The sequence below is a fragment of the Drosophila obscura genome, unplaced genomic scaffold (assembly GCF_018151105.1).
Source record: "Drosophila obscura isolate BZ-5 IFL unplaced genomic scaffold, ASM1815110v1 contig_36, whole genome shotgun sequence".
Classification (NCBI taxonomy): Eukaryota; Metazoa; Arthropoda; class Insecta; order Diptera; family Drosophilidae; genus Drosophila; species Drosophila obscura.
The window spans coordinates 2,325,328-2,345,354 of NW_024542824.1; the positions used below are offsets into that span (position 1 = coordinate 2,325,328).

Consider the following 20,027-nt stretch of genomic DNA (forward strand, 5'->3'; position numbering starts at 1 on the left):
CGGCACGAACGGGTTCGTGGCTGCCAGCCAGACTGAGGTCACCTCAGATGGGTGCTTTTTGGGGGAGGGAGAGTTGGGTTTGTCAGCCTGCAGCTGGCACGGGCCACTGCCACTGCCACTCAGAACTGTCTGTGACGCAGTTCCAGCAGAGACATTGCACTCGCATCGAGCGATCTCAGAGGTTGGAGCGTATTTAAACCAGTTGCAAAACGCGCTGGTGGCTCAGTAGAAAGTCCAGCAGCAAGACGAGTGGCAGCAGCAGCAGCAGCAGCAGCAGCGGACAAAATTTCTTTCCTTTCCTTTCGTTTCCCAATGTGGTGCAAGTTGCAAAAGTTTTGTGTCAATGCCAAAAATTACTAGAACGGATTCCAAACAAAAATTGTTCAAACAATCCAGGTAAAAAGCAGAACATTTAACCAACGAAAGTGATTAGCATTTTGGGGGCGATAATATTTCAATGAGTCTTGCCCGTTTCTCGTCAACAGATTAGGCAAGTCTCTGTCGTCCCGGAAAGGATCTCGAACGGGCAATTCGGCCAACAACAAGGAACTCAAAGTGCTCACCCTGCTGCAGTCTGTGCCGTGAATTAGACACCAAGCAACAAGCAACTCCAATCACTCAATCCCCTACGCACATTTGGCAGGAAAATCGAAAAATAGAAAAAAAAAACAAAAATGGTCTATACCGAACGTACCGACAAGTGCACCACCAGCACCAAGGATAGCCAGCACTCCAGCAAGGGACAGTCTCAGTCACAGTCGCAGTCGCAGTCTCACTCGCAATCACAGGGCAGCAGCAAGCCCAGCCACAGCTCGGGCGCCTGGAGCAGTCAGGCCTCGAGCTCGGACAAATGGAAGTACAACAATATGGTGGAGAACGATCGCGAGAAGTTCAATGGAATGCATTTCTCCTAGACAGGCAGAGACCTGGAAGCCTGTTACCCGACTTTGTTATGGCTTAGTTGTAATACACTTTTAATGGACTTAAGTATTGCTATGTGATACGTGGAAAAAAAACAAGAAAAAGATATTCAAAATTCCAATTGGATAACAAAATTACAAAAAATGAACGAAAGTTGCGCAACAAAAGGGACAAAAGTTTATTAAATTCAGAAAGAAGCCACCAAAAAATGTTGACAGAATTCATTCCCACACACAAACAAGTGGCCATCCACCCCACCCCATCCCATCCATCAATAACCCATGCCAGACCACATTTGACCTTGCCACTTGACTTATGCCATCGCATATATTAGTGTCCATAACATTTGCATGAATTGCGGCTATTAGCGTGATTGGGCCAACTTCTCACAGGGGAAGCAAGGAGCCACCACCATCGCCACCCACTACAGAGCCAGGAAGGGAGTGCACTTAATACGCATTAGCTACGCTTATTTGACAGCCTCAATATGCGCCCTCGCCCTCGTCCTCGTACTCGTCCTCATGCTGCCTGCCTGCCCGCCCGTCCGACCAACCGAAGAAGGACTTTTGCAATATTGATGATGTCTGGCCGCGTCGTCTCGTCTCGTCTCGCTCTGCAGACGCGTGTCCTGCGATGGGAACAAGTGTATCTCTGAGTGCAGGACCACAACGCAGAACGACGTCCGGTTTTCGTTACGCAGTGCGAAATTTTTATAATTTTTCAATTGTATTGTTTGGCAGCGGGGCCAAAAGGAAGTTCCCATTTATTTTTATTTTTATATTTTTTTTGGGTTGCGATGCTGCTGCGGTTGTTCTTCGCCTTGACACACGACTGAGCAACGACACGTGGCGGCGGTGGCTGGCTGGCTGGCTGCCTCGCTGGCTGGCTATTAGGAAAAACGATTTCCTTGACGGTGCTAATAGAATTCTTTCATTCTTGTCAAATCTCTTGCATCCCTTGGCCCAGCCCTCCAACCATGCTGTCCTTTTGCTGTGAATGTTGTGGCGTTTCGGGGATCCTGGAGCTGTCAATGTGCGACACTTGATGTCGTGTGCTGCGCTCCATCTAATTTAAGTCCTTTGGCCACTGCCTGCGACTGCCTGTGTCTGCCTGCCGGGTGGTGGCTGGGTGTTGGATGTTTTGGCCTTGTAATTACTTTGTTTCCTAGCGCCAGGCGGTCCTTGTGCCGTCGAAAGATTCCTTGTCACTTTTGGTGTGCGATGCAATTAAAACCGCACGGCAGGTGTCCTTTGAACTCTGCTATAAAATGTCTCACACTTGGACTGGATGTGTCACTTGCAAGGATTCCCGAAACGGGACGGCACAACGCTTTCTGATCTATCCCGGGCGACAGAAGCAATTATCACGTCATTATCACAGCAAACCCACAAAAATGTTCGCTTTCTCCTTTTTGTTTTTCTGCTTTTGTGTGTGTGTTTGTTTTCCGCTTTTCCTCTTTCCTTGACAGCACGTGCCCCTTGTCCTTCCCGCAGCTTATGATGATACGATGGTCAAGGCAGGGGCAGGACCTAAAACTCTATCAGCCCGAAAAACTGATTTCCGCTGAAAGACAACCCTCATCCAGCCATCCAGCCAACCTCTCCTCTCCTCTCCTCTCCTGCCTCTCATTCAGCGCTGCGGCATCTGATGTGGCATATGTCACAGTGGCACGTTGGAAAATTATGAATAATATCCGTAACTTCAGGCGAGACACACACACCGACACACCGACACATTGCTGAGATGTTGAGATATTCCAAGGCAGCTTGCAGTGAAAAATTGAGGCGGCACTCCACTCCACTCCGCTCCGCACCGCACCGAACAGAATAGAACATAACTCGCCTCTAAGTTGTGATTGCTGTGTGGGGGGCGTGCCGTCAGATACAACTTCCGACGACATCCGACAGATGTTTCCACTGGATATACGAGCATGTAGAAGGGAGACAGACGGCACAAGGGGCACAAGCGGCAGTTGCGCCCGCTTGCAAAACAATTGTTGGCAAATTTCTGGTCGCGGATGTCTCCGCCAGCAACAGCATTCGAATTATGTTTGAATGTACTCGAGAAGCAATGCAAAGCAAACCAAAGCAAACCCCCGTGTACGTGTACACAACGATAATAATGTACGGGCGTTGACATTTCATTTGGCAAAAGGTGTTTTGGTCTGCATGATTTTGGGTTCCTGTTTGGCACATGACATTGTCATTGCCACATGGCAGACACAGATCTGCGCTCCGGCCGTTGAGGCTGTGGCAAGGTGACAAGGTGTGACGCTGAAATTGATTGCATGCCTGATATTTGATCATATTTAATGCAAAGAAGATATACATACATATATGTGGGTAGATACAAAGTGAAGTAAAGTAAGCGAAACAGTGAATCAATGAAAGCGATTCAATAAACACAATGAGTTAATCAATCGGGGAAATATGCAACTCAAAGTGAATAGCTGAGAAGGATCAATGGAAGCATCACACATCAGACATTAGACGGAGTAAATATGCTCAACTAATACTCCCTTCTTTATCTTTATCCATATCCAACTAATGTGCATCCAAATATCGTTGAGAGCTTGCTTTTGTCTGGTACATCTTCAATTTTAATGTAGGGTTATTTTTAAGTATTCCTTTTGAGTTTCCTATCCCACTGTTGCACTCCGTGGCAAACAGCATCCTTGCTTTACGCATGTCCCCAATAAACGGTGGTGATACTCGTTCCATCTCTTCCTTAAGCTTTCTACCAACATTACGGAGACGCGCTAACCATAATACTGGTCTTTCCGAATGTTTTGCCAGCGTACCCATACCAGCTATAATGTCTCTCGCATTCGGCAACTAGTTGAGAGTAATTGCAAAGCATTATGTTATGTTGGTGTTGGCACTGGCATTGCTATTGACCTCGTCCAAGTGAAGGCATCTGGTTGTGTCAAAAAACTCAATTCCAGAGGTCTGCAAAAATGTAAGGCACTCAACACTGCCCCACTGCGGCACCGCAGTCAATAATACTATTTATAGCTGTTACCTAAAAACGCGATCTGTTGGAAAAAAATGGAGATCAAATTCAAAATTAGCGACCTCAAATTAGTAAAAATCTTTAATCAGTACACAAAAAGTTCAATTTTGTTCGCTTGTGTAAATCAATCAAACTATCCCGTCTGGCATTTGAATATTGATATACTCGATATACATACATACATACATACATATATGTATATATTAAAATTCTATTCAAAATATTTAGATATGATATTCGATCAGTTTTCGTGTATAGTTATGGGTAGATAGGATAGATGGGTACTGTACCCATATCATATCAATCAAGTTTCCCTCTACTGGTACTCCTTGTTTTCCCAGCCAAAAAATAACCATATACACTGATTATAATTTTCATAAGAGATTTGCATACATCATACTTTACAGTCCTTTACTTTACTGTGTATGATCTAGCATATCGCATAACCTTCCATAAACATATGCAAATTCCGCCATCAAATCCGAGTCTATCAGGGGAATATAATTTACAAAATATGCCAAACATTTGACCAAACAAAAGGTGGCAATTACAACACAAGAAACACACAACACACACAACACACAGAGAACTGAAAGTTCCATTCAATCTGGGGCTGGAGATGGAGAGATCTGGGCAGGGAGAGAGCGAGAGGGAGAGGGAGAGGGATTGTTAAATTGTGAATCAAAAGCAAACCAAAGTTCTCTCTCACTCCTTACTCCTCACTCGTACACAGAGTCCTCTCCTCCTGCTGCTCCCTTCTCCTTGTTGAACATTTTTCAGCCGCCATTTCTGCCCGACCTCTGCCTCTGCCTCGGCCTCGGCCTCGGCCTCTGATCGACAGCTGTCATGAATGACAATTGGATTGCCAGCAGCGCAGAGAGGGGGATGGGGTCCGGAGTCTGTTCCTCCATCGGATTCAGATTCACATTCAGATTCTTATAAAATATGCAATAAAAATATGAAACCCCCCGTAATGATTGCCAGTATTTATAGATTTCCAGAATGCTACGGCAACGGCTACGGCTGCTGCATGCCTCTGCGGCGGCGAGGTCATCAAAATGAAAACAACCAAATCGACATGGAAATTGAAACAATGGCGAGGCGAGTCGCAATTGATGCCCCCGTGGGACGGGTGTACTGCCACAAGGGGTATGGGTATGGGTATGGGTATGGTATGGTATGGGGAACTGAGCTCAAGTGGAGTGCTTCGTAGCCAAGGAGTGTGGAGTATCGATGGAGTATGTGTGTGGTGGAAAGGCACTTGAGTAAAACGCAGAAATGCGGTTGCTTTTTTGTGGGTCGAACAAGAAAAGGAGAAGGAGGAGTAGGAGTAGGACTAGAAGGAGAAAGGAGCAAGCGAAGCATCAGTGAATGTGGCAGAAGTGTGCATCAATGGGGGAGGGGAGAGTTGAGATATAGTTGCTACACAGATTACTCAAACATTTAAGGAAGAAATTGTGTCAGTGTTTAATTTGCAAAGAGAATGCACTTTAATCCGTTTAGCTTCGGAATATGTGGGTGCTGTGAGCTGGTGCCGTGTCAATCTTTCCACATTTCTCTTAGGTGATTCATCGAGCCTGTATAGCCGCAGCTAAGCTCTTTGAAAATCTGCCATCGATGGCTGGGCTGCTGGGCTGCTGGCTGTCGTTTGTGAACCACATTTTGCATGTTTTCATACACACGAAACCACATGTAGAGAGTGGAGTGGGGAGTGAGGAGTGAGGAGTGAGGAGTGGGGAGTGAGGAGTGAGGAATGGGCTCTGGGGATGGGGCGAGGAGTGCAAAACCTTTAAATGCAATTATGGTTCATGTGCACGACGCCAATGATATGCTTTCGAGTGTCTTTTGTTGTGGCTTAAATACATAACCAGGGGTAGCTGCCCTGCCCTTCCCTGCCCTGCCTTCCATTCTGTCCATTCAGCGCGCCAAAAAAAAAAAAAAGCTGTGACGAAGCTTTCCATTCGTCGAATCGGGTGGTGCAGATGGGTGAACTCTGAACCAGAGTGCATGTATGTGTGTGTGTGTGCCCTTGTGGCATATGCATCGCTCCACAATCGCATCATTTTGAGCAATTAAGTGTGTATTATCCGTCGCCGTGGCCACTGTCAAAGGGCCTTGAAAGCAACTTCAAAAACCGAACCAGGCGACCGACCCATCACAGAGAGAGAGAGAGAGAGAGTGCTATGAGAGAGCACTGAGCAGCGGCTGAGGTCCTGCCCTGCCACTGCCACCGGAAGTACATTGTGTGTGTGTGTGTGGCATGTATCGTACTCTCTCTCCCTCTCCTCCCGTGCTTTTCATCCGCAAATTGTGCATTTATGTCGACAATGGCAGAGCCATCAACAAAGCATCGGGATGGGCTGCAGAATGGGATGGATATAGGATATGCCATACGAGTATATGTGCGAGCACACTCGTACATGGGATGCACTGAGTCCTCCGCCGAGTCCTCGCAGTTCTCCTCGCTATTGTGATGCCTACTTTTACTTTTTGTTTGTTCCTCCACGTCGATCGTCCCGCCTGGAGGCTGGAAGCTGCAGGCTGGAGGCTGGGCTAGAGGCGTACTGCTGTCAAGTCTATGCCGAGCAGTAGGACCCCTCCAGGGGTTGACCCCGCTCTGCTACTGCTGCTGCATGTGGCTGCAATTTACTTACTCGAATACTTCGGCACAGAAATCATGGGAAAAAGTCAAGACACCGATAAACCGATTTAGATATCTATTGGATGAGGTTCTTAGCGTAATCTCAACGCTATTTTGTAGCTAAATGTATTTAATATATTTATCTTCGACTGTTTCAAGGGTAGCAATATGATAAAACGATCTAAACTGCGCTGTGGTCGGTATATGTATATAATAACATATTAGGGTGAAGTTTCTTACTCCAATGCTCAATAAATAAATGGAATTCCCACTTGCCTGTTAATCAAAGTTTTTTGTGGGATTTAAATGGCAAAAATATACAAAAACTCATACGAATCTTTGCTACTGAGCGCTACAGTGCAAATCTTTATTGTCCAGCTATTTATATTGCGTCTAAACTTTTTAGACTAATTTTAAACTTTCCCCTGGCTTTGGCCTCAACGATTTTTCTTTCACTTTATTGCCCTTTGGGCTGTCAGAAACAAGTGCGGCTAACCCAGAACCACGCCCACTGCAAACCCACATCTCTGCACACCCCCCCTTCCATTTGCACACTCTCCTTACATTTGCACAATCTACACAGAAGCAATGGCAATGTCTCCTGGTCGTTGTCGCTGGCCAATTTAAAATTCAATTTAATTTCAATTGATATTGGAAAATCTTTTCAATACCCGTCCTGCCCCGTCCTGCCATGTAGGAATCCTCTCACACGCAGCGGGGAAGCCCCCCCCATTAACAGTTGGAGAGTTGAAGAGTGGAAAAACTGACTCGGACCCTCGACTTTGTGGCGACAGCACAGCACAGGAGCTCCCCCGGCAGCCCACTCACTCGGTGGAAAGGTGGAAAACTCAAAAGCAATTACATAACAGAATTCGTTTTTATTTTTCTCTCACCTCTTGCCAAAGAGCAAGAGAAACTTTGTTGATAAATGGCAGACCGAGGGCTTCCGAATCCAGACAGAGAATCCAAAGAACAATAAATTATGCACAGGACATGAAAGACAGCGACCTGAACAGCAACGCAACCATAACAACACCACATCGGATGTTGGATGGGAACAGTCCCTGAATCCAAATCCCAATCCCAACCCTCCTGCACTCCTGCGATAAAGAAGCTAACACTAATTGCCCCGAAGGGCAAGGCGGTTGGTCCTGTTCCAGTGCCTGTCCTCAAGCAGATTGTTTTTACCCCGCAGATCCGTACCGCGCTGTGTTTTCTTAGCAACGTCGTTAACCCCGCCCGGGGACCTGGACCTCAACTGATTTCCTCCTACACGTTCCGGCAATCTCATAAATAAAAGCAAAATTTCATTAAGACAAATTATTGTCTATCAATATGTTGCCACAATGCCCGATGAACGATGGGAACGGAACAATGGGTCGAGACGAGGTCTCGAACTCTGTTGCGTTGCTCATTTGCTCTCGGCCCAGCAGCCGTAACCCCCGCCCAGATTCGCGTATGTTGATGTAATAATATTTGCGGCTCATAATTGCATAAATTTTTAAAGCGATACGCGTACGCCGGGGCTTGTGCAACCTGCTGCAATCCCTCTCCTCGCTCCATTGTTCTGAGTTCAGTTCGGCTCGGTTTTGGCTTCAGTTTGGGTTTGCTTTTGGGTTAAATACGTAGAAATTAAATTAAATATGCCCGCGGTTAAATGTGCTTGCAGGTACACACACACACACACACAAAAGGATTCCCAGACTAGGCCTAGGCCTAGGCCTTTAAATCCAATTAGGATGTCCTCCCCGCAGGTGCACGAGTAAGTGTGTGTTCAAGGCGCGTGCTCCTGGATCCTGTCCTGGGAAAGTAAATTGTTATTGTGGCCACATAGATAATTGCTTGAAAAAGCGAGAGAGAGAGAGTGAGTGAGAGAGAGAAATCTCTCTCTCAGCAGCCTCCACTTGACTTCAACCTAATTGTTATGAGCGCATAAATTAATATTTTTCCAACTATGCGGCTGTCAGAGAGTTCATCGATTTTCTCTCGCTTGGAAATCAAAGAAAGTTCCCCCCAACCTCTTGGGCCTAGAACAAATCGAGTGTGAAATTCGATAAGTGGCATTGTCTGAGAACGGAGTCCGAACACGAACTTCCACTTCCACTTGGGTGTCGGTGTCGGTGCGGGGCAGAGTCTTCTGTTTATCCCCCAAAATACGAAACAAGGAAAACTATTACGCAAGAATTATGAATCGCGCTTCACTTTATGTGACTTTTACGATGGCAATTGAAATTGTTTCTTTTTTTTCTTTTTTCTTGTTTCTTGTTCTGCCGCAGTCACAGTCACAGTCGCACCCATAAAACGAAGTCGCCCAAAGTTTTGATTCATGTGCGTTAAGTGGCTGCGGAGGACAGTTTTTAGAGCCACTGCACTTGACAGCCGCTTGGGGGATTGGGGAATTGGCTTGGTGCGGTCTCCATTATGATTATAAGTATTTTGGAAATATTTCCAAAGATATGCGTTAGAATTAATCAATTTATATATTTTGTCCTTCATCTTTTTTTTTTTTTTTTATATTTAACGCACTAATTTTAAAAATTTCATTTGAAATCTTACTCAATAAAACAAAAAATCGAAATCTAAAAATATTGTGAATTAATCACGGTTGAAAGTAAGTTAATATAAAAAAAAAATACTGTAATTGATTTCCCTTATTGTAAAATTATTTTTCGTGATGTTTTCATTTAATTTCATTTTTTGTTTGTTTTGCTTTTTGGTCATTGTTTATTGGTTTATTGTTTTTAAATTTTTTCATAATAGTATTTTGTATGTAATTTTGCTTTAATTTAATTCATAAATAGTCTACAGTTATTCAATAGTATAATTGAGTATTTAGCTTGATCAAATATTCTCTCATGAATTTTAGAGAACTCTGCGAATTTTCAATCTTTATTTATATCTCCCCCGAAAAAAAGTCTACAGACTTGACTCGAATGCTCCCATTTCTGTTTGTGTCTGCAAATAGTTGGAAAAGATTCCAAATTGTTTCCTGGAATATGCAGATCCATGGTATCATAGTTTCCATGGAAAGAGCAAGTATAGTGGTATTAAAATTATCATCAGCAGATTTATGCATTTGATTGCGGAAATCATAGATATAATAATTGCAAGATATTATCTCCACATAATTAATATACGTGAGTTTCCCATTCGGCTGCCTTCAGCCTTCAGGTCTGTGTGCTCTACACTCCTGCGATATAATGATTAACATGAAATAACCATTTTCCCAGGGCCAGCCACTTGACTTATGACTGCGCAGGGGGCAGGGGGCACCACCACCATCATCAGGCCCCAGCACACCAACTAAATCGCTACTAAGTATTATACTATATAGATTATATGGTCAGCTACGCATACACACAGAGTCCGACGATAGAGTAGAGCACCACTAAAGACACTAAGCACGACAAAAAGACATTAAACACGACAACGAAATAAAAAAAAACATTGAAGTTTCTTATCAGCATTTCCGCTTTTCGTGACCAATGTCTTGGAGTGTGCACACACACATACACATACATATATAATATATAGGATATATATACATATAGTTACTATATATATGTTTATGGGTATGAATGTGCTCTTGGGGAGTATCAGTTTCGGCCACACCACACCACACCACACACTCGCCGAGATCTCAGATGGCGGCATGCAAAGGTTATAGAAATGGAAAAGTCAGAAGCTCAAGCTCAACCTCAACCCCAACCCTCGGTACTCGGTACTCGGTACTAGCTCTTGGTCGGCAGGTCCCTAGTTTAGACTTAATTTCTGGACATGCTTTCGGACCGCCACACTGGTTATCCTTCATTATTCATAAATATGCAAATGCCTTGGCGGTAATAAATTCTTGATGCATGGCCAAAGGCTTCGGGTCAATCTCGAGCATGAGCGTGAGCTTTGAACAGCAATTTGGGGCAAGAGTGGTGCTTGCTTGGGTGTTGCTTGGTTGGTTGGTTGGTTGGTTGGTTGGGTGTTGGTTGCCTGTGGTAATCGGCCAGGCATGTTTAGCACTCAATCTGAGGTTACTCCCAGGCTATGGCTGCGGCTGTGGCTGCGGCTCCTTGGAATTGGTGGCATATGCCACATTACCTCCGAAACAAATTAAATGGTTTCGCATTTGGATGAGAAACTCAACTCAAGTCAACTCAAGTCAGAGAGCTCTCTCTCCTCTGGTTCTGCTTCTGCTTCTGGGTCTGGGTCTGCTTCTGGTTCTGGTTCGTTTCAGCTGTGTTCAGGTTGCTCTTCTACTGCTCGTTAGGGGCGGTTGCATGTGGTGGGCGTTGCCACACACACACATGCACATTCATACATATGTCCATTCAATTGTGTGTGTAATCTGTGGAAACCGCACACATGCACACGCCACAGGACAAGGACGTGGACGAGGAAAGATATTTGCGGGTCAGAGATGCGGGCGTGACTCACGAGTGCGAATGAACGATCCGAAATGATTGATATATAATGGGAAGGGTTGCCAGGGAGCTAACTTAAGACTTGAGAGGGTTCATATCTGTAGGCTTTATCAGTTGGTTCTTTCTTTCTTTTGTTTTCTGCCATGGAAATGCTACCTAGCCATAGCCGTGGAAGTCGCTTGCTCAGCTCTTCACTCGTAATATCTGTGGATCACATTGAACCTTGGCCCTTGACCCTTTGGTCTTTCAATTCATGACTTCCCAGAGACATTATGGCCAGTTTTGCTCTCCTCTGCTGCCTTACGATACTCACGACTCACTCACGCGCTCATCCCTGTCTAAGCAAAACGATGCCTTGGGAAATTTTTGTGCTTCCCAGGATGATTGTCCCCCTGGTCTGGACTCGGATTTAAAACAACATAAATCATAAATTTTTTGCACTAGCAAAAGGGATAGCAACCTCCAACCCCCCCAAACCCCAACCCTCAACCAGCACACACCCACTGCTGCACACCGCCCCCCCCCCCCCTTCCTAGCAGACTGTGTATAATGCGCACAATCGCAGCCAGGACACGAAATCGGAAGCAAAGGAAGTCCTAATGTGTGTGTGTGTGTGTGTGGGGCGGTATCTGAGGGGAGAGGGAGAAATGTTTGCGCAGCACAAAAATGAATTTTCTTTTCTTTGGGACCCGCTGCTCGTGTCCTGCCCGTTGAACCTTTGTCTGGCAGGACATTCATCGCTATCGTTACATCGTCCTGCCGCTGCCACTGACTCCGACTCGGAGTTCGTCTTGGACTTGAGCTCGAGCTTGAGTTGGCTGAGCAAACAAGCGTATAAATTGAGTTATAATTTGTTTCAGGACTGTGCAGGACTCGCTTTGTGCCGCTCCGGAAGTTGGCTTCTCCGTTATTTAAATGAATCCTCCCTGCTCCCTGCTCACTGCTCCCTGCTGCCTGCTGCCTGCCAGCTAGTCCTTTGGTCCTCTGATAAGAGTACGCCACTCCGTCCTGAGACATGTGGCAATTGGTTGTCCTTTCTGGTTATTTGGTTTTTCGGGTTTTCCCCTTGCCGCAATCATTTCAAGCATATTTGCTACGGCTTGTAGGAGTTCGTTCCCCATACAACGGGATATTGCATACAAGTCTGCGCAGGAAGAGAACATTATTACATTATGGTTTCCCACAGCGAGAAACGGATGTGTGGCAGAGCCACGAGGAACTACATACAACAGAAAGTGTAAGAAAGGAAGGAAGGAAGCAGAGGCAAGAGCAGTTCCTGCCCACGATTTGATTTTGATTGTGGAGTAGATCTAATGATGATTTCTCTAGGCGGAAGACAAGCGAATCTTAATGTGCTTTTGATTATGGCGTGGAGTCGAAGGCTGAGGTGCGAGAAAGCGAACTCTTTAGGGGCTTTCACTCCCCCAAGTTTCCTCTAATTACCCGCCAAGGACTCGCCAATGGCACCCTTATTTTTGTTTGGGACGTATTTTCAAATGTTGCAACATTTTGCTGCTGCTGTTGCTTTTGTTAACAAAATATTGTTTTTAAGAATTAATGCAAGCAGAACTAATACATTTTAATTAAGCCAATTTGCAGGCCACAGGCCACAGGACATTGGACAATGGACAAGGGAGAAGGGACAGAGAAGCAACCAAGCGGCCAGGCCAACCAAGTCGAGGACCAGCAACCAGCCAGCAGCTCTATCAGCGGTGTGCAAAAAGCCACTTAAGCCACCCACCGAGGAGCAACACCACCCCCGGCCCGTGCCCGATTAACATGCGTACAATAAAATTGTGATTTCTTGCACATACAATTCGAGAGTTTTTATTTTTTTTATTTTTCTTATTTTTCCACGTACCTTTGCAGCGTTTCGGTTTTTTTCTTCTGCCATTTTTAATGCTTGAAATGGCAAAATGGTAAAACGGTAAAATGGCAGTTTACGCTCGTTTCACATTTTGTCCGGTTGTTCCCCCCGTCCCATGCTGCCCCACCGCCACCGCCGCCTGGCTTGCCACATTGAGTGGCATACTCGAGCATGTCTTTACATCTCTTTACGCTTGGCTATGGCCCCCAGAAAGCGTGGGGTGGGCTAGCTCTGGGAAAATGGCTGCCACAGATATTCATGGAAATTAACTAGAAATAAATCATTATCATGGGCAGCACATGGGGAATTGTGCATTTAATTCTTCAGTTCAATGTATTTATGTGACTGATAAAACTGCCATTCAAAGATAAACCACAGACAAAGACAAAGACGAAGAGCAGAGAGCAGAGAGCAGAGCAGAGCAGAGCCCTTCTGCCTACACACACAAACAGACACACAGACATTGTATCTTGCGGTTTGGTTTGGTTTTCTTCTGGTTTCCGTATTCTTAGGCATTTATCAGCAAACCAAACAAGCAGCAGCAACCATCATCCCACAACACCCTCGAATAAACAAACAAACAAACAAACAAACACTTTAACATCTTCAACTTTTGTTTTCTCAACTCTGTCTCTGTCTCTGCCTCTACCTCTCCCACTCTCTCGCTTTCTGTCTCCCGTTCTGCCCTGTATCTGTGTATCTGTTTTTATGCACCCGCATGGATCTTGTTGGATCTGTGCTGAAAATCGATCTCAAGTCGCAGCCAGCAAAGCGCAAAGCAAAAATGCGCAAAAGTCACGTAGTCAGCGAAACAGACAAACCAAAACCAAAGCCAACACCAACCACCCATAATGTGCACCATATAGACAACGATTTACGAGAATACGAGCAGAGAATGGGAATATACATATCTGAGCAGACATAGGGCTCTGCAGCGAGGGTCAAGCGGAGGGAGACCCTCGTCGCGACTGCACGTGGCATTGATCTGTGCTGGCCCCTCTAGGTGGGTGTTGTAAGCCAAAGAATTGGCTGCTCTTGGGCATACACTGAGCCGAATTGCTGTGCAGATGCTAGCACGTATCAAAGCCAATATTGGAGGCACTACCACAAGGGTAAAATGGTGTAAAATTTAATATTTGGGTATGTTGCATCTATCTCAGGGGAGCACGCATATAGGTCACATAGAACCACTTATAGCACAAATTGTATTGCTTTCTGAAAATATCTAAGTGAAGCCTCTGATTTCTTATTGATTTAAATAGAAGGGGAAATATTCCCTTAAATGTCTCTTCAATTTATTCCTACACTCCATGTGGCCTTATCAGCACTCTCCAATGCACTTCTTTTCGAACGCAATTGCTGCTCTCGTTTCTCTCAGTGCAGGCCGACACAGCCCCAAATGGGCAATTAAAGTGTCACAAGTTCGGGACATGCAATATTTCATGACGCAATGCCCAAGATTATGAATATAAATGCAAATTAGTCTTGGGCTCAGAGTTCCCCCTTCCACACCTCTTCCACCTGTCTGTTGTGGTCAGCGGTTGGAGAGGGACACCCGATAGAGAGGCCAAGAGCGGGTGGGTAATGGGGGGATGGGGGGTTGAGAAATCGGGAGCGTGACAATCATTAAAAGTCAGCCAACGGCGACGGCGACGGCTACGACGACAACGTGGAAACGTCGTCCAACGTTGAACAATCACTGAAAATGACTAACGGTAACCACGATAGCTCACATCCGGACCAAAAGTCCTGGCTAACATACACACACACACACACACAGCCATACTCCATACCCATACCACATACCCCATACCCATACCCCACACCACATACCCATTCCAAAAAGAATAAAAAATCAAGCAAGAAAAGCTCTTTCGGGGCACCCGAGACCCGTACCCATACCCGTACCCGTGCACGTTGAAAGAAAATTACGCTCTTATCTCGCTTCCTGTCGTGACACAATTTTCTATCATAGTAGAAGCCACTCGGAGTCCTCGAGTCCTGCTGTTGTTGGTCTTGGGGCCTGTAGCTTAGGTCAAATACATAAAGTTATTATTGCCTTTACTATACTTTTTGGTAGCAGTATAGGGGGCGTGGTGGGGGGTCTGTAGGCAGCCCTTGATAAATGTGCCACGCTCACGTATTCCCAGCGCAGAGCTGGAGCCAGCGAATAACGTCATGCTAGTCTCTGAAGAGGGGCTCGGCGAGATTGTGTTCAAGGATCACAGGACCAAAACAGAAAATGGGTTTCATACAAATGATCTTCGGAAGTAAAATAAAATAGAAGACAAGATCTATAGTACACCTCCATAAAAGCATTATCCCAATCAGTATATGACATTTAGTATGCTTCGATCTGGATGGAAATCCTATCAATATGGATCCCTAAAAGGGAATTAGCTTTGAGTAAGTCTCTTCTCCATTAAAATCATATTTTGCCCTAGATAACCACTCAACCGTTACCCCACGGCAACTGAAACTAATCCCTTATCCATTTGTACACCCCTCCCACAATATTTTAGCCATAAAAGAGACCTCAGCTAAAGGGGAGACCTCCCCAAACACCTAGGCCGCACTGCGTAAATATATCTTAGCCTAGAAACATTGTTTCTGGCGTCTTAAAGTAATGGCCGACTAATGCATAATTGGATTGACTAAGCACATGCAATGCCAAAGGAAAGGACTCAACAAATTCCTCAGATTATGCACACATACCAGAGGAGGGGGTCAGAGGTGAAAAATTCTATGAATTTCATAAATACTAATTAAGGGGGGTCGCCAAAGCCAAAGCCAAAGCCAAAGCCAAAGACCCCAAAGGGAACACTCATGCCCAGTATCGTATCTTTCTCTGTAACTGTCTCTGTCTCTAAAGCGCGGCCTCCATAGCACGGAACGTACTCAGTCTCTTTGGAGAGTGGAGACACAGCGTAATGAGATGAAAATTGAACAAATCCAGCGTACGTGACAAATTGAAAAAAAGCGCATCAGTGGAGCGAAGTTAACTAGTGAGACCTGTGTGGAATCAACCATACAATATTGGACAACAGCGACAACGCTTTTCTGATGACTTGACCAGCAGAAACAACAACCAGAGGAACAACAACGACAACGACAGCGACAACGACAACGACAGCTACTGTGACTGACTTTTACGAGTGCCAGTAAAATAAAAATAAAAATAAACGAATATCTCAGAACGTCACCCGAACGATGTGCAGTAACTGGAGTGCAGCAGCAGCAGGGGGGTTCCGGGAGCTTCGTAGTACCCAGTAATACTATCTAGACACGTGAAATGAGTTATCAACGCAACGTGTGTGTGTGTGTGTGTGTGTGTTTGTTGTTGTTGCGGCACTGCACTGTGGGCAGAAGATTACTTACATATACGAGTGCTGAGTCTTTGGGATTCGGGGAACTCAATAAGAGAAAAGCTTTTGCAAAGGTAAATTGGCAGTGTAATGATAGAAAATAAAACATCTGTGTATAAGTATATACATATATACATATGTATGAATAAACTACTTCTTTGAGTGCAGTTCATGACGGATTTGGGAACTTATCAAAAAAGATGCCAAGCATTATTTTTACTCGATTTTTAGACGGTTTCTGATATAAAAATTCTAAAAAAATTTGATTAATTGTTAAAATATATATATACATATGTATGTATATGTGTGCATGTATGGAAAAATTCTTGTGTTTGTAGGTTAGAGGTGACCGGTTACAGATATATGAAATAAATAAACTTCTAAGTAAAATCTTTCGCCAAAGGAATACGTACTAGATATTCCTAGGATTATGTGAAGATAAACGGAAATAGTAACAGTAAGAAATTGCCGATCAATTGCTTACATTTCTCAGCACATAATCACAATTCCAATCCACTGTGCATTGGGCACTGCTGTGCCGCCCGCAGCTGTAAACTTAGAATCTGCACATGCCGCAGACTGATTACCATGACGCAGATCACAGAATATGTATTACGGCTGTTCTTCTTGCCCCAGCATTGGAGGGTAGGGTGGTGCAGGGTGTGGTGTCCCCTCTGTGGGGGAATGGTAATTGAAAATGAGGAGTGAGTGTGGGATTGCAGCATTGTCAACCAGTCAGTCCAATTACCGCTCAGATGGATGGGGCAAGGGAAGCGATGGCTGTGGTCAGGCAGGCTTGTGCTCCTCTTATTCTCCTGCACTCATTCTTTTTTTTTGCTTGTGCTCCTTCTTCTGCTGCAGCCACGGCCCATAACTTTTTCAGTTAATGAAGACATAAAACCCAGTGGTGTGGCTGCCACGGCAGCTGGAGGCCATAAAGGCGGCAGCAACAGCAACAGAAACAACAACGAAGCAGCCTGCCTGACTGCCACTGCCACTGCTGCTGCTGCTGCTGCTGCTGTGGCAAGGTTTTTGTTTGTTCTTATTTCGCGGCGATTTTTTGTTTATTTTTGCAGCCACAAGAAAGTTGCCACAGCCACAAAGCGCGAGAGAGGAAGAAAAGGAAGACATCTAAGTGAGTGATAGGAAGAATGAAGGCCAATTTTGGGAAGAACGAAGACTGAAATACCCTTTAAGATCGTTTTACCCATTAGGTGTGAGTTTTCCTGGATTTCTTGCATAATTTAATCAATAATAAATATAGCTATGGCCCAAATACAATCGAAGGGTATCAGAAACGACTCATAATGAGTTGTGGCATGCGGCAGATGATATGGGGCTAAAAGGTGAATGGTGGCAGAGCACAGCCCCCAGCCCCACTCACTGTCCGTCTCTCTATATACAAGAAAACGCCATTTTGCTAAAAGTTGTTGTTCCCTCTGCTGCTGTCTCTGCTACTGCTGCTGCTGTCTTCTGCTGCGTCGCTGCCGCTGCCACTGCCACTGCCAGTGTCTCTGCCCAGTGTCGTCGTCGCTATCAGTGGACCAACGACATTCGTGGCGACACATTTTGGCGCACATTACGTATACGTATGCGTGTGCCGTTGGTCAAAGCGAAAGAGCAGCAGCAGCAGAAAGAGCGAACGGCAACGGCAACGGCAACAGATGAGCGTGCGAGAGAGAGATGGCAACAGGCGGGAGATAGAGAGCGCGCCAAATGAGCAGCGACTGAGAGATAGATATGATAACGAGGAGAGGCAGAGCAGAGCCAGCAGCAGCAGCAGCGGCAGCGACAAATGTTGGCCACGCCTACGCGTTGTCTTCTGGACAGAAGCGCACAAAAAAAAGCGGAAGACAAGCCAGAAGAGAGCAACAAAATAAGAAGACAAAGAAGAGAGTAGAGCAAAAAAAGAGGCAGCCAAAGAAAAAGTTTTTACTGTTTTAACCTCCAGTCAAGGACCTCTCCAGGCATTGTCCTTGGTAGACCCCCAGTGCTGTTGGTGGCCTCTTAACACACTTCATTAATCAAATGCCAAAAGGCAGCAACAGCCACAGCCACAGCCACAGAAGCTCTCGCTCTCTCTCTCTCTCTGTCTGTCTCTCTCCCCCTCGCTCTTAGCCATAATAAAATAGAAGGTGCAACAAGCAATCCAGACGAATTCGTCGCGGCGAATATGGCCCGGCCAGATTCTGTTCTGGCTCTCTCTCTTGCTTGACAAAGCTCCACCCCAAGCACACGAAAGCGCAGACGCAACAGAGAGAGAGATAGAGAGAGTGAGAGAGAGAGAGTGTGAGAGAGGTGCTGCTGCTGCTACTTCTGCTGCTCTTGCTGTGGCGACGACAGCAAGCTAGCGTTTCACGATGACAAACGAATGACAGACAAACTCTCTCCTCGTTCTTCACGCTGTGGGGTTGGGTGGGGGGCAGAGAGAGAGAGATAATAACAAAGAGATAAGGGAGACGACAGCAGAAGGCCAAAAGCAGCGATGGTGGCTCCCATTGAATGCCCGCCAGTCAGAAGCGTTCGTTCGGTCGTTCGTTCGTTCGTTCTCCCCCTGCCGCCTGCCGCCTGCCGCCTGCCCCCTGCCACCCATCGATGGCTGGTGCGCGTGTGTGAGAGAACTGTTGCATGTGTAAGTGCACAGTGGGGCAGAGGCAGGGCAGATGATGATGTAGCTTTGTGGGGGCTGTATGGTGTGGGACAGTGGATGGGTCGGGGGACACTGAATGTATCTGGGGGCTGGACGGTGACAGTGGCTGGGTGGGGATAAGTGGGGGTGCCTGTGACTGTTGGGGAGTGTAGAGAGTTTGGTCTGGTGGCTGCCTTGGGGAGGGTATTTCTGCTGCACGATTACCTTATACTGGAAATTGCATCTCTCGTATATAAAATTAATGTTTCTCCTACTCTCTCCCTCTCCATCTTCCTCTCTCTCTGTCTCCCCTTACATACACAATTTAATATATTTTTTTGAGAGTGTTTGTAATTTCCTGATAATTAAATGAACGCCTGAAATTATTTCATTTTGCTCTGGACTCCGTTCTACACTTTCATTACTCCTCTGCGGAGTGAGGGGGTGGTGGCTGTGTCCTCTGTGTCTGGCCGGTCAGGGAAATTAATGGGGAAACTCTTAGGTTGGATAATGAAAATGGCTTCTCACGATACCATGCCTCTTTGAGTGTGTGTGTTTAAGCTCTTAATTAGGGAAATTAAATTTGGTTAATTTTGGTCAGAGCATGGGTAAAAAGAATAAATCGAAATGAACTACCTTTAGCTGATTTTCTGTCAGACTTGAGCCAAGGAGTGCAAAGAATAACTCTCCAAGTGGGAAGAAAATCCCTGTAAATAAAAGAAAATAAATAAGTAAATAAATGTGTGTACATTCCATATGTGAAAATAGAAGCTAGCCAGAGCCCCCACTCTTATCACCATCCGTAACCCTCTCTCACACATTCTCCAGCCATGAGAACGGTTGTTGATTATCTTCTCATTTTTCGCACACAGAACATTATTTAATTTCCTTTCGCGGAAGCTCTCTTATTGAAATCTATGCAGATGTCAGAGTATTATTTTTAGCCCACATTTCACCCTATATGTATATGCTATATGCGATTGGCCTTGAATTCTGTGGGAAATATCTCAAAAGTTATGGCTTCTATATATACATAGAGAAACCTATATTCCCGCCACAAGATCAAGTGCGACTATAAATAGAACACTACCCACTCCCCCCACCAGTGGCACGCCCCTCTTCTAGCCATAGTTTATTCGTGTGTGGCGCCCCAATGACGTGCATAGAGTTAGATAAA

General features: G+C 45.4%; 2 protein-coding genes across 2 annotated transcripts; both read left to right on the forward strand.

The window, feature by feature from the left end:
- The first annotated feature begins 234 nt into the window (after window positions 1-234).
- On the forward strand, window positions 235-677 carry LOC111081113. The gene is made up of 2 exons (XM_022377063.2): window positions 235-396; window positions 486-677. Exons 1-2 carry the CDS (start codon window positions 344-346, stop codon window positions 583-585), a joined length of 153 nt encoding a protein of 50 aa, XP_022232755.1. The 5' UTR covers window positions 235-343; the 3' UTR covers window positions 586-677.
- LOC111081103 lies at window positions 587-1,007 on the forward strand. The gene is made up of 2 exons (XM_041594767.1): window positions 587-929; window positions 960-1,007. The coding sequence occupies exon 1, from the start codon at window positions 675-677 to the stop codon at window positions 912-914; it is 240 nt and encodes a 79-aa protein (XP_041450701.1). The 5' UTR covers window positions 587-674; the 3' UTR covers window positions 915-929; window positions 960-1,007.
- Window positions 1,008-20,027: the final 19,020 nt, after the last annotated feature.